The sequence below is a fragment of the Colletotrichum chrysophilum genome, assembly GCF_026319265.1.
Source record: "Colletotrichum chrysophilum strain AFK26 chromosome Unknown scaffold_177, whole genome shotgun sequence".
Classification (NCBI taxonomy): Eukaryota; Fungi; Ascomycota; class Sordariomycetes; order Glomerellales; family Glomerellaceae; genus Colletotrichum; species Colletotrichum chrysophilum.
In genome coordinates, this window is record NW_026517464.1 from 17287 (window position 1) to 32275 (window position 14989).

The 14989-nt window shown below is 55.8% G+C and overlaps 3 protein-coding genes across 3 annotated transcripts; 2 read left to right on the forward strand and 1 right to left on the reverse strand.

Moving 5' to 3' along the window:
* Nucleotides 1-423: 423 nt before the first annotated feature.
* On the forward strand, nt 424-2724 carry COL26b_012476 (uncharacterized protein; the record flags this gene model as incomplete). The annotated part of the gene is made up of 1 exon (XM_053185119.1): nt 424-2724. One exon carries the CDS (start codon nt 424-426, stop codon nt 2722-2724), a length of 2301 nt encoding a protein of 766 aa, XP_053030930.1.
* An 804-nt stretch (nt 2725-3528) lies between these two features.
* Nucleotides 3529-5307, reverse strand: COL26b_012477 (uncharacterized protein; the record flags this gene model as incomplete). Its single annotated transcript, XM_053185120.1, has 3 exons — nt 3529-3595; nt 3694-4423; nt 4485-5307. The coding sequence occupies 3 exons, from the start codon at nt 5305-5307 to the stop codon at nt 3529-3531; spliced, it is 1620 nt and encodes a 539-aa protein (XP_053030931.1).
* A 1666-nt stretch (nt 5308-6973) lies between these two features.
* Nucleotides 6974-8212, forward strand: COL26b_012478 (uncharacterized protein; the record flags this gene model as incomplete). The annotated part of the gene is made up of 1 exon (XM_053185121.1): nt 6974-8212. One exon carries the CDS (start codon nt 6974-6976, stop codon nt 8210-8212), a length of 1239 nt encoding a protein of 412 aa, XP_053030932.1.
* Between the last annotated feature and the right edge of the window lie 6777 nt (nt 8213-14989).

A 14989-nucleotide genomic window follows, 5' to 3' on the forward strand; every position in this document is an offset into this window, starting at 1 on the left:
TAATGAGGACGAAGAAAAAGTATGTGTTGTTGATTGATGGGCTACGACAGACGGCCCCCGACCACGAGATGGCTGCCAACGCACCTTATGCACACAATTACAGTGGGCGACCCCCTGGCGCGTCTTTTTGTTTTTATCCAGTCTGCAACAAGTAAGTCAATAGACTTCCAAATCAGGTATAGCGCGGGGTCGCTCATCCCCGCCCGTCAGACACCACGTCAAACGTGCACGTGCTGATAAGCTGGACCCCGAAGAAGAAAAAAAATGCTTATCGCAAATCTAGAGCAGCTTCGATCACAGCCAGCCACCTGTGCAAGGTAGAGAGGCTCTCAGTTTTTCCTCGACCTCACGGACATCCACCCGAAATACTTTCCTGCTTCCAACCGACACCCATTGCTGCTGGATTTCGCAAGATTCACAGCCATGTCGTCACCCGCTAAGCCGTTGAAGCGGACTCGCGCCGAGGAGGATGAGCACGATGCGCTCGTCGCTGCCGCTGTTGCAGAGAACCTTGCAGCAGATGCCGTTTCGGAACCGAAATCCAAGAAAGCACGCGTGGAAGCCAATCGCTCGCTCTTCGTTCGGTCTCTCCCTGCCAACGCCACCAGCGAATCTCTGACCGACTTCTTCTCAGAGCACTTCCCTGTCAAGCATGCGACCGTTGTCCTCGACCCGACCACCAAGGCATCTCGAGGTTATGGCTTCGTTACCCTAACAGATGCCGACGATGCCAATGATGCCAAGAAGAAGCTCAACAACTCTCTCTGGGAGGGCCGCCGTATCAGGATCGATCTGGCCGAAGCCAGACATCGCGACAACAAGGACAGCGTTGTCGGCGCAGCCGCCTCTAGTGAGAAGCAAAAGCGTACGCAAGCGCTCGAGGAGGCTAGAAAACCTCCTAAGCTGATTATTCGCAACCTCCCGTGGACGATCAAGAATTCCGAACAATTGTCCGCCCTCTTCCGCGCCTACGGCATTGTCAAATACGCCGATCTTCCCCAAAACAAGGGCAAGCTCAAGGGATTCGGTTTCGTCACCCTCAGGGGACGAAAGAATGCCGAGACTGCCCTGAAATCTCTGAATGGAAAGGTCATTGATGGAAGGCCCATTGCCGTTGACTGGGCTGTCGATAAGAGCGAGTGGGAGAAGCAGAACAAGGACGACAAAAACGCTGAGGGGGACGAGAAGCCGAAGACCAAGAAGAAGAATGATGCGAAGGAGGAAAAGAAGAAGGCATCTAGCTCCAAGAATGACGAAGATCCCAACGACGCGGACGCCGATTTGGAGAATTTCATGAAAACTTTCGGAGCAAACTTGGAGGACGAGCCGCAGAGTGATGACAACAAAGACGATGAAGACAAAGACGAAGAGGACGAAGATGAAGACGAGCTGTCGGACGAAGAGGACTTCAGTGACGAGGAGGAGGAAGAGAAGGACTCCGCTCCCAAAAAGCAGGCATCAACCGGCAACCAATCAACGATATTCATCAGAAATCTTCCCTTTACTGTTACCGACGAGCAGCTCAAGACACATTTCGTCCAATTCGGCCCTGTCAGGTATGCGCGTGTTGTCAAAGACCGGGAGACTGACCGCCCGGCCGGTACCGGATTCGTCTGTTTCGTCAAGGAAGAGGACGCGCGAGCCTGCATCAAGGGCGCGCCGCGTACGCAGACCAGCGCCCTCCCAACTAAACACTCTGTGTTGCAGGACGAGACTGCTGATCAGGACGGTCGGTACACCCTTGAGAGTAGACTACTGCAAGTCGCGCAGGCAGTCAGCAAGGACGATGCCGAGCGCCTGGCTGCCGACGGCAGCGCGAAGAGACGTGAAAAGGACAAGCGTCGTCTCTTCCTGTTGAACGAGGGTCAAATCGATACGAGATCAGCCTTGTACCAGAGACTGACCCCGTCTGAAATCAAGATGAGGGAGCAGAGTGCCAATCAGCGCAAGAAGCTCGTGCAGAGCAATCCTACACTGCACATCAGTCTGACCCGTCTGGCTGTCCGCAACATCCCGCGCGACATTGGTTCCAAGGAGCTCAAGGAGCTGGCCCGCAAGGCCTGTGTCGAGTTTGCTACAGACGTCAAGGAGGGTAAACGCCAGCCCCTGTCCAAGGAAGAAAAGGTCAGGAGTGCAAAGGAAGCCAAGGACGCCGAGCACGAGCGCAAGCTGAAGCGGAAGGGTATCGTCCGCCAAGCCAAGATTGAGTATGAGAGTCGCGAAGGCTCCAAGGTTACAGAGGCTGCGGGCGGCAGAAGTCGTGGGTACGGCTTTATTGAGTACTCATCCCATCGTTGGGCGCTGATGGGTCTGCGCGTTCTCAACGGCTACCAGCTGGAGAACGAGAATGGCAAGAAGCAGCGGCTCATCGTTGAGTTCGCCATTGAGAACGCTTCGGTGGTTGCCAGACGCAAGGCCGCCGAGAAGAACCTGGACCGAAACAGGAAGAACCAAGACGATCAGAAGGAGGGCGGCGAGGCCGAGGACGCCGAGGCCGAGGGCAAAGAACTCCCCAAGATGGCCTCATTGAAGAAGAAGGGCAAAAAGGGAAAGAATGGCAACATGAATAAGGGCCCCAAGGAAGACATCAAGAAGGAGGCTAAGGAGGAGACCCCAGGTGCTGGAAAGAAGTCAGGTGTGGCTCGCGAAGACGTAAAGCCGATGTTGATTGCGAGAAAGCGCCTGATGAGGAAGAAGAAGTCTGACGGCAGAGGAAAGGCGTAAATCTACGTGTACGACATATGTTAATAATGGGTTGTGGGCTGCGACTTCAGCAACAGAGAGGCTCGTATGTTACACCGGAAGTCCAAAAGCTCGATTGTTTGTTACGTTGTCAATTTCGAATTCTTGGTTCTCGTCATTTAGCGGATGACAACAGTGCACTTGTCAGTCATTTACGCGCTGCGAAGAATACGAGGGTATGCATCATCAAGAACAGGAGAGGCAGGATCCATCCCATTTGTGCCAAAAACCCCTGTGCCTATGGGAGTATTAATGCGTGTCTATACACAAGAAGAAATCCAACCAAGTTCCCCAATCCTGATCCCGCACGCCTGAAAACGATAGACAGTGGATGGTATACCATACCCGTATCGACTCTACCAGGAACGCCAACATGCAATGCTTGTAAGTAATGATACCTCCCGAGCCTTGGGCCCTGATGAAAATCCAATAGACACTGAGACGTGTACCCGAAACTCCTTGCCGCACTTAGAATATTTGCTCTTTCATACCTCCTCTTCTGCGTCCGTGTTCGTATCCCTTCTCTTCTTCTTGACCCGGAAGAAATCACCCAAAGTGTCGCTAAGGCTTCGTGGCCTGCCAGTCGGGTATTCTCTGGGCACACCTTCGCCTGCTGTTCGAGTACGCTCAGGGGGACCCCCATCCCCGTGAGACTGGCCTAACAAATCTTGTCTTTCCGACTCATCATTCGCATTTTCGGCGTCATCCGGCATGAAAAGACTTGCCCGAATACTGGATCTTAACCTTCTCACAGATGCCCTACGCATCAAAGGGCTCTCCGTGCTCCTAAGCAGAGTGTCTTTGACGACTGCGCTGACGGTAGACGATAACGGGGATGGTGAGAACAGTGGTCCTGTAAACTGGTGGCTGTGAGGTCTTTGGCTGGGTAGCGATGGGCGAGGAGTGACGGGTCGATCCGTGGGAAACCCGGGCTGCAGTTGCCCATCGTACATCGGCGTAACTGGCTCTGAAGGAGAAAACCCAAGACCTGGGAAAGTGGCAATAGAATCATCTGATATGGTCCGTGTGCCTGGGGGAGGGAGAACCTCTTCAGCAGAATTGCTCCACGGGTTGGTGAGGAGGGGCTCGGACTCTGTATTGACAAGGTTCCCTGCTGACGCGGCGGTCGGGACACGGAGTGAAGGAATACCGGAATCATGCTGCATGCTGAACGGCTTGGAGCCATTCCCTGCGGGAAACCCGACAGAGGTTTTTGAGGAGCGTCGTGATTTCGGTGACGGGATTGAGGTTGATGACGGCTGGGGTGGTTGTGCGGGATCTTGCTCGGCGAGACCGATAGTCTCCTCCACACCATCAACGTCGGACATACCATCTTCAATGTCTTCCTCGACCCTCCCACTAGTAATGAGAACGACACCGGAGAAGGTGAAGAAACAACCACCAACAAACTTGACCGCCTGCTCGGCCGAGGTCCTCTCGAAATCTCGATACAAGACTGCGCTGCCAACAATGACGCAAAGAGTGAACAAGACAAATTGAACGGGGATGACCTGAGTGGAGCTGAATCTCTGTAGAGCCTTGTTGACGTATCGAACCTGCATAACCGCGGTGAACAGGAGAGTAAACAGCAGCGCATAGGTAACAGGGGTCTTGAAAGCCCCAAGAAGGGTCGACGAGAGCATCGAAGATATGCCCTTGGTGGATAGAGCCGTGAAGCCGCCTAGATACGGAGCGCCTCATTTAGCATTGCGAAGACTGTTGAACGTGACTGAACTACGTACCGAAGAGCCCGACCAGACCAAGGTCAATCAAGATGGTCCGGTGGCCATACCGTGGGCTCGCCCACATGAGAACAATAATCAACGACACTGTTACGGCGAGGTAGATCTCGAACTCCAACGTTGTGATAGCGTCCCAAACATCGTGGGGGTCAAGCTTTGTCTCTTCTTGTTTGGCGCTCAAGACGACAACGACGACGCCGGCGACGGCAATAACGACACCCCAGAAGTCGCGCTGCCTGAACTTTTCCTTGAACAGTATCGGGGCGATTATGCAATTGGAAATCAGCGCAACGACTCCCAGGGGCGACACGATGGAAGCGGGCGCGAAGCCGTACGCCAAGAAGTTGCCCAGCTCGCCCAACGTAATCAGAATTTGGCCCATCCACCAATAGGGCGACTTGAGATATGTAGATGGCGCCTTTTCGTCGTCGCCGGAGTAGTCGGAACCGGTGGACTCCTCGGAGCGGAAGGATCTCGTAAGGGGTTCGGATTCGGAGGCATCGTTGTGGCCGTTTTCTTGATGTCCATCGAGGCGGCTGCGGTCGCTGTCGTCGATGTTCACGGTGCCGTAGACGCCAGGGGGGCCTCCGCTCGCATGTTTCAAGGCTTCTTTTGCTCTCCGACGGACTCGAATGCGCTCTCGGTGCAATCTGATGTGGGCGTATCGCTGGACGTTGAGGGCTAGGGCAATAAGGATATTGCCAACAATGGCCGTGATGATGCCGATTAGCGAGGACCAGTTCTGGAGGTCCTTGCCGCCATCGCCGTCGCCATGGCCCGGTCGTGCCGCAGGGTCGGCGGCGATCACCACAGAGGGTACCATGTCCACCGCGTGAGGGGGATTTGGGAGGAAAGCAGAAGGTGAGTTTGTAGGCGGGTTTCACAAGCTGTTTTTGTCGAGCTGCGATGCGAAAATGGTGCTAGTTAAGCAAGGCTGCGGGTAATGACGACGGCGCCAGAAGATGATTCGCCCGGCATCCAAGCGCGGCGGATATTGTTGGACTCGGGCAGCTGTCGTATCATCTGGACGGCGAGGAGGCAGCCGCAACGAATGGTAACGAAATGCACCGGAGGAGTCGGCAAGGAACGGATGCAGTCAAGCAAACCTAGGATATGTAGCGCAAATGTTGGATGTAGCCAGCCATGAGGATGTGCGGTAGCAGGACGGAGATTGCCAGAGGGAAGGAAAATTGAGTTGGAAATGGTCTAAGCAAAGTGGGATTAGCCGTTACGGTGGTTAATGGCCAAAAGGTTGAGGCCGCGTTACCCAGCTTGCGCTTGCTGTGACGGAAGCCGAGCGAGCACAAGTGAAGGAAAGGACCTGACGTTTGGTTGTCGTTTGCCCTCGCTGCTGCTGCTGCTCCTGCTCCTGCTGCTGCTCCTCCGCAAGTTTCCCGCTTCCTCTCACACACATAACGCAACACGCACACACGCTGCATTAGACATTGGACTGGGTCCGACACTCGACGCATCGGTCGGCAAGCCAGGACCGACCCGACTCTGACGCGGGTCTGGGCAGCAGGCACGTCCCACATTCAATCACAGGCCCCCGAAGCGAAAGGGCCCTGGGTGCTATAAAGTGTGGCTCAGCACGTGTGGGGTCTTCAGCTATACGGCAATATGCTGTCATTTCGTGGCGCCCGAGACCCCGGCCTTCACTTCCATTCCGTCTCACAACTCCCGCTGAGCTGCTGGCTGAGGTGTGGCGTCGGAAGCGACCGGGCCAACGGGTCCGCTGGCATTCTGGCTGAGGCTGGTATTCGTACGGATACGCCCAATTGGAACGTGGACCTGTCGTCACCGCACGTGCTGGAGGGTGCCACTTGGTCAGTGCTCATAGCAGCACACTGGTGGTGGCTCAGGCCCAGTGGAAGACCACCCAGGCCGACAGCGACAGGGCCCATTCCCAGTCCCGTCACCCGGCGCATTTATTTTCAGGAGCGGAGAGGGGGCTTCCACGAGTGTTCCAGTGCGGTGCCGTCCAGTCACTTGCTCGAGAATTCCAGTGTCTTCTCATTGGGCCCGGGCCTGGGCCAATTCCCATACTCCCGTCGCTCGTGACTTGTTGGGGATTTTCGGCCCATCTGAAGCTCCGAATCTCAACTGCCATCCCATTGGACTCTCATTCTCACCCCGCCGCCGCAGCTTGCCACCAGGTGAGCTGATCTGACCCGATAGACTCCGTCATATCCATGAGATTTCATGTCTTGTCGTCCCGACCTCAAACAGACCATCAACCCGACAACCCGCTGTTCATGAATATCTAGACCTCGGTGCTCTTTCGCGTCCGGATCTCTTCCGTGATTGCTTGCACTTATTCAGCTCAGTTGTGTATTCACACACACACATACACAAACTCACACATACATATCGTCCCTTTTGCGCTCGCGCTCACACGCCCACTCATCAACTGAGACAATACCGACCGCGAAATCCAAATCTCGCCCAAGACAGCCGACGAGCCTCATTTACATCTACATACATGCAAAATGCCCGACAACGATCCCTCCGACAACGTCTTCGTTCGCTTTAAGCAAAAGGTCGATGGTCATATCGCCTTGGCTTTCCGCAGTGTCTTTGGCATCCCGACTTCAGTCACTCAGAATTTCAACAACGGTCGCTGGGCCGAGCCCCCTAGACCCCAAGAAGATGAACGCACGCTGAGCGACGACGGCAACGGCAACGGCAATGGCAACGGCAATGGCAATGGTAACAGCAATGGCAATGGTAACAGCAATGCCAGCGGCAGCCCCCAGCCTCGTTCGCCATCCTCCCAATTCCCCCAGCCAACCGTGTTTGAGCTGTTCTCGGCCATGTCGCCCATGCAGGCCCTCTTCAGAGCTGAAGAGTTCACTGAGTCGCTTTACCAGGCCATGTGGATTTCATTTCTCATTGAATCCCCATACTCGCCCCTGGCCCTCCGCGACATGCCGCAGCCCAGACCGACGGATCTCCCGACGGACGTCGACCCAACTTTGTTTGGCTTCGAGGACGCTTTTGAGGATTTGCTCATGGTGACCAGTGGACAAGGCCTGCCCGACATCCACGAAAGACACCGGGTGAAGAAGGAGTGGAGGGAGCAATTCCCCAGGGGACTTCCTCCCATTCTATGGCTTCACCAGCTGACTCGCCAGGGTCTGTGGGATGGGTGGGCACCTAGATCTGACGTCCTCGAGGGAGCTATCAGCGAGAGGTGGCAGCGCTGGCTGCAGGAACAGGATGATCCTTTCCGTGACTCTCGCTCACTCCCGGCCGCGAGCCAGACCCCTTCAAAGGAACTTGAGCCAAAGGAAGCTGAGAAAACCATGGTGCGGGGTGTGACGGATGGCGCGGGGCGCGAGACACGGAACCGGCTCGGGGAGGAACAGTACAACAGGGAAACGGAAGAAGACTCTTACTTTTCGGTCATGGGAAAGGCTCGGTTCAGCGGGTCGAGGCAGACAGGGACGGGCAAGAGCAGCTCAACGACTAGAGACCTTTCACCACAAGGCCTCCCATCGGGCTGGAAGGTGGTGGAGGAGACTCAGGAACGCGACAACGGAAACGGAAACATCAGCATCAAAAAGACAGTAACGACGTTCAACGAAAAGGGTGAAGAGGTTGGCAGGCAGACCGAGAGGCGGTCCGACTACACCTGGTCGGCGAACTTCTCGACGGGAGGCGGCAACAAGCAGGATCAACGACAACAGAATGATACCGATGACAAGAGTAGTTGGTTTTGGAAATGAAGGGAGAACGGCATCTTCTTCTTTGGGAAAAGGGGGTGGTTTTGGGGGCCTGTAAGTGACTAGTGTAATTTTGAGCAAAATCCGGGCCAAAGAGAATGAGAAGAATTGTAACAGGTCATGCAGTCTTCCTCTTCATTCCCTTTCGGTCCATTACCCCAGCTCCGTGCTCCTACCGGTCCGACTCGCGATCCTACCAGCACCTGCAGGATGTGACGAGACCAGGCGTCTGCTCTTCTCTTCAATGTAGCTCGGGAATTCCACCATGAGGCAGACCAATCCACCAGCGTCGGCGACATCTCGTCGTACCTACCTCCTTCATGGGAGTGCAGTAGGAACACTACCTCTGTAAACATACCTCGGACGGCTTGTCTAGATCTCGGGCCAACGCCAACGCCAAGTGGCAGGCCTAAGGTAGCTACATGCTTTTAACTTCAGCCTCCCGAAGACCGTCTATGCCCCGGCGGGAGGATGATGTGGAAGCCATCTGCAAGCCTCCAACTTTGACGGCCATACTGAGCACTTTATCCGAGGTTCTGAGGTCGTTCTACTGCAGACTTGCTCCATCGCGGCCAGCGCCGCGGTTTCGTTCCTGAAGGTGTGGTGTACGGCCGTCGTCTTGTCACCTGCTGGACCGGTCCGACGCCGTCGCTCTCGGGGAATGGAAAAAGTGACGGAGGAAAAGCTTCCCATGTACTACACCATCCTTGGAGCTTGGCTAAAGCGGCCTTTCTGCTGGACGCGAAACGGCTCAATTCCAGAACGGGCAAGAGCCTAGGGGGCTTGGAGGTGGCGAGCAAGTGCTCTTCTTCTATCGGCATCATTCAGGAGTCTAGCTCGGCTTTACGGTGGCGGGGAATGTTGGTACACGTGAAGCCGCGCTTCGATACGGACCACATCGGGGGACGGTACGCTCTCCGATTTCCTACGAGAGTACAAGACGGTAGCGGAACGTCAACTCGTGCCTGGCGTTGCCTCGACGTGTGGTGGCATTGGGCACAACGATAACTTAAAGCTCGCAGACACCGCGTCGCAAGGGCGGCTGGCAAGGAAATACCAAAGAAGGCAAACACGCGACCGGGCAAACAGACACAGCGAGGTGGCGGCTGTCCAAGATGGCGGTCGATTTTGACTTTGAGACAACAGCTGCCTAGCCTCCACGTTGGAGAAGCGGACTGGCACTAGGTACGTGCCCTACGTGATTCAACAAACTTGCGACGGGTTGTCGTCCAAAACGATAGGAGCAAGTCCTCCTCGTCCTCGTCTTCCTCGTCCCAAGAGTGTCTTCTACTTCCAGGGTCAAGGAAGGCAAGAAGCGCTCCTAAAGTGAAAGGGGGAAAAGGGGGTCTAGTTTGAGGCAATTCGAGCGAGACTAAGTGGACAAGGAACGTTGAGAATCGTGAACAACGGCGCAGCCAACCCACTGGGACCAGCTAAGGCGCGTAAAGCGGTTGACGGTCCCTGTCCACGAGAACATCCCCGACTGGTGGGTTTAAGGCAAGCTGCATCGTGAAGCAAACACGAGGTGTTCGTACGAAAGCACATTCAAAGCCCCCCAGTTCGACTGCACTCATATGGTAGTAGCCCGGCTTCTCCCGCGCCAGAAAAAAAATCAATCCTCCGAATGGGGCTGACGATCACCAACAATTTCGCCGAACTTGGACGATCACACAGCAGGGGGGGCATGAGAGCATGACTTCCCACCCGCCTGCTCACTCCAATAGTCTGCGTTTACCCCAGTGACGGACGCCGGCAGTTGCAGCAAGAACGTTGACACGGGCGGGCTCTGCCAGCGCCTCTCGCGCCCCCAACGAACGGCGCGAAGGCACGCTCGTCACGTTCCTATCGTCTGTGAGGCCACGGAGGTGATGGGCGATGATGGCCTGGGTAACAAGAAGCACTCTCCATCGGGACAAATGCCATTCGCCCAGGCGGGCCGGAAGCGCACGGCCGATGGCCGGAGCTGTCAGCAATATGGGTCAGATCTCGTCGCGATATCTAGTCGAGCCTGGGTCGCATGGGGGATGATACTCTAGCCTCTATGCCATGTCAGATATCACGACGAGGACTGCAAGCCACACCCGCCCATCTCCCGTTGCCTGTAACGTACAAGGGAGATGGGCTCACGTCTATCGTTGTCGCCTCCGCCGCTGGCGCGTCTCGTTCGTCGGAACGCCAACGGAAACGGCGCCGTTGCCGTTAGTGGAGTCGGAGCGCCTAGGCTTTCCGAGCACGAAGGCGTTGTGTGTCATGAAGGGACAGCCTCGCCGATAACGAACGGGGACGACGAGAATAGCAGAGGCTGGTTCGACCAGCGTCTGAATTTCGTCCCTTTTCTTTTCCATGGTCCCACCGAGAGACTGTTCGACTGACGCGGTGGTGCCCAAGTACTCAGTAAGGCGCTACTGTAGAGTAGGGATCGACGTCCGAGTCTGAGCGCGGCAGAAGTGACTTTGTTTTTGTTCCCCTTCCGTCTTTGTTCTCCAACCAAGGTACGTGTTGCTGCCCCTTCAAATCTGTGTGCTGATCACTACCGTCCGAGCGCCGGGAAGCAAACCTTGACAGGCCAAAATGGGGCCACACACGTTACGCGCCAGTCGCGATGGCTGTCGAGAATTTACAAACCGCATCTGGGTTCAGCCCGGCTTGGGCAATGGGCCCGGCACTTGGAGACGGTCTTGGGATGTTTTGGAATCTTGAGGCCGCGCCCCCGGGGGAACTCCCGGGTGACCGCATGGTCATGCCCGGTTCGTTTCGAGTGTCGCCGACCCGGAGACCGGTTGAAGAAGAAGAGCAGACATGGAAGGGCAGAGAAGGGCAGAAGGGAAAAAAGATTCATGTTGGTCCCCGGCGTTGCATCGCTTACACGCCTTGCATGGATTCTTCTCCATCATTTACGCTCTTAAGAAGCCGGTATATCAATGTCCCGTCGCGAAACACGAGAAAATCGAGTCTCCGCCCTCCGCCGAGGTGATGAAACTCCAGCGCGACGGGAAGGCGGCGGGAATGGGGAACGGGAACGACAGACACTGCGAAGGAAGTGAAGCAACCATAGAAGGCGCGCTATAATAGATCAAGACGTATTGCAGATGCGCTGTTTCCCAAAGCTGCGGGCAGAACACCGGGTCAAAGCGACGCCGTGTCTTTTCTGACAGGGAACACCACTAAAGCCGCGATGCTACGTTGCCGCTGGCCTCTTCCTGGAGAGGGCCGCGCTGTCGTCGGTGTCGGTGACGTCTCGCGGTGCCCAACTAGGCAAAATACGTGAAACAGCGGTCCGATTCTGGAAGCAGATCTTGCTGTCAGCCAGCATGGCTGCGGCCTGCTGGTGTGTTGTGTGTGTGTGTATGTAAGTGTGCACTGGCTCACGACGGTACTGGGCACTAGTTTTACTCATAGTAGTCGGGACGAAGACATCGGGACTGCAGACGGTTCCTGAGCAGCCAACGGCAGCGTCGTTCTCCAGTTGTCGGGATTTTCCTTGCCAGATGCGTTGGCGCAACATGGTTGAAACTCTCGATCAATGTCACCAGGCACCGGTAAGATGCTGGCTGCGATGCCACTTCCCCAGGCCATGTTATAGAGCCAACAATAATATCAACACCATGGGTGTGTGAGGGAGAGGCGGTTTGTCAAGGTTGTGTAATCCAGATGGACGCTGTTGCAGAATGGTTGAGGCGGGAGCTGGTGATGGTGGCGTGATGTCGGCGAGATACGTTGGGGGTCTAGGTCCTTTGAAGAGATTGGGATGGAAAAACGAAGGTCGGGCGTCCAAGCTTCCTGTCAGTTTGACAGCAGACAGGACCGATATCAGAGGACGTCCCAGCCAGCATCACCCTGGATGTACGTAGTTGACTGGGTGTGGCACTTGGCCCACATGTTGTCGTTTTTGTTGGTTGTTGTTGGTGGTGATGTGCTTCCAACGTCCAACTTGCAACAAGCCTAAGGGCTCTTTCTTTTCTTGGACAAGCTCGAGACCGCAGCACCACCGGCGATCAGCAAGAAGAATTGCCCCTTTGCAGTTAGCATCGACATGGCCACCAAAACAGGCCATCTGGCTTTCTCTTGGGCTCCCATGTGAGTTTCGCGGGACCTTGCAGGCTCGCAGAGCCGATCAGCGCCATTTCCAGGGGCCTGGCTGCACGCAGCTAGCAGTTGGACCGTCACACCGACTTACGAATCTGTCACTCGCCTATGCAAGTCCCACGAGATACACGACGCCTCGCGGTGGAATTGCCCACAGGGCCATGTATCTCGGCGCATCCTCCGGTCCCAGGACCCTCAGCTGCAAAGACCTGTCCAGTGTCGAGACCGAGACGGCACCACAGACGTTCGATTCCATATCCTGGGAAACATAAGCCATGGGTGTGCTAGGGCGAGTGAGGTTGGCATCATGGACGATCCATACGTCTGTCCAGGCTAGGTAGAAGAGCGACGCCGACCGTTGATTGAAACCCCGGCTAATCTCAACCAACGCAACGCTGTTACTGGCGTCAGTCAATTGATGGTCAATTGATGCCTCCAATTAGGCATGGCGGACGGCGGGCGGGAAAAAAAGGCCAGTCGCCCTTCTCCAGGTCTCCAGAGTCCAGGGTAGCCGTGAAGGGGGTAAAAAAAAGACAAGTGACTAAATCACCCTTGGAGGCATTTCGTCTTCTAGGAACAGAGCCTGTCAACAAGAATGGCGAAAGGCTGCAGCCGACCATGCATTTCAACGAAGTTCCCCAGGATATTCATCCTTCTCCGCGGTCAAGGTACAATGGGCGAAGCGCACTTTTCCAGATTTCGCGCAACTTGCAGCAACAGATCAGTCCAACACAGGGTTTCTCCGTCCCGGTTGCTGGTTCTCGCTGGGAGACCCCGAGGTGTCTCGGCCTCCCGCATAAGCCGTGGCGGGAACTCTGTAGAATTTTCTCCCACCCCAAACTGTGTTCACTCTTTCTTTTTCTTGCTCGGCCTTTTTCCCTTTCTCTCGGGACCTTTTTCTAGAAGGATCTTGCCAGAACAATTCGTGCGTAGTACGAGTACCCGTTCCTGCTCCATCCCGGTGTGGTTCGGCTCAGTCATGCAGTCAGACAGGAGGTGTTGATCTTTGTGGAACCCGGTTGTTGAACGACGCCGAGTGGTCCCAAAACGCGGCCGCCGACGGCACGCTGACCGGACGCGGCCTGGTCCTCGCGTACGATGACGCCGCCAGCGAACAATCGTCGAAGCGCCACGCCGATTGAAGGGCGCACAGAGATGATGCCGGATGAGGTGTAGGCTCCCAGGGCTGACGTTCTGGAAATGACGGCGTTGCAGTCGCCAAGTGGGATCCCGCAGGTTAGCCCTCTTCCCCGGTCCCAACAGGCACACTCGTACGTATCCGGAGAGAGATGGACGGGAGGCGCGTACGAAGTCGAGCGTGTTGTTGCACCGACCTCGCGTGGTCTGGCCAGCCATACCTACCTGCCTACGCCCAGCATGTGCAGCAAGCCGTCCGTCCACCACCAGTCGTCCGTAAGCTGCGTTGAGAGCCTCGCCTCATCCATTTATGTGCAGTTTGATGAAGAACTGCAGCGCTTGACTGGCTTAGGAAGCGACCCTCCAACAACAGCATCTAATCTCCTGGCCGCATGCACTTGGCTCTTGGGTGCGTGTGTACGGAGGCAGCAGAGGGGAGAAACGAGGAGACAATGGCGGTGGCTGATGGTGATGGGGACACAAGGCAAGGCAAGGCAAAGCATTCATGTCGGTTACAGGTGGCTGGATCCTCCCCCTCTAGCCCGGGCACAGCGCGATGGGCTGCGATAGGCATCCATAGGTAGGTAGGTATGTTCAAGACGTTGAGCTCTGACACCTTCCTGAAGCCTTCGGTAAGGTGAGGTAAGGTATCTTACCTTAGGTAGGCAGGGCAGGTTGGTAGGCGGGCAGGCCGGCCGTCCCTCAGAGATCTGTCTGGTAAGCGAGCCGTCGGGTCTGCTTTCCATATCTTAGGTGAAGTACCTTGTCTTAAGAGATTCTTCAACTCGCATCGTTTCTGTTGCAACTCGACATCGACATGCCATGTCCAGCAACTCGAGGGTTGTAGCCCGAGACGCAAGAAGCTCAAACGTCCAACTCGCTTATGATGCAAGTGGTGTTTATTATCGGCCATGTAATGCCTAGGGTAGTTAAGCTTACTGTCTGCACCGGTTAGAGGTAAAACAGATTTGCCACAAGAAACTAAAGCGAAGAAACAAAGCAACACGATGCGAGACAGAGCTGGCCGAGGGACATCACACACACAAGGCGAGCACAAGCAAGCTCGGCTCGATAGGTAGCTTGGGATGTGTGGGATGGATGGAAGACAAGGTAAGCTGGTGCTGGAGGGGCGGGAAAGGGCGCCGTGTCCTGCAGAACATGCTTGACGGCCAATGGGTGCAACGCCGACAAGGGCCGGTGTCACTGTCCCGTTCCCTGAGCTGCGGGCTTGCTCACAGTGCATTGAATCGCATAGTAGCTGCCCACTCACGCAACAGGATGTATCCAATTGGAGGGGTCAGCAGGAGGCGTCGATGGACGTCTACAGTGGTGTTTTGGGTGAGATGGATAGTACCACAGATGCCGCGAGGAAGGGCACCAACGGCAGAGCGAGAGCCTCGGAGACAGGCAGGGCACAAGCTCCCGTCAGGGTCGAGGGGAGCTCTCTGGCCGGGGCCGTGGCCCGTCAGAAGGATGCGGTTGTGTTTGGTCTGGGGCAACGGGCTCTTCATGCTCTATGTACTTTGGGTTTGCTCTCCCGCAGTGTTTTTCTCCCAG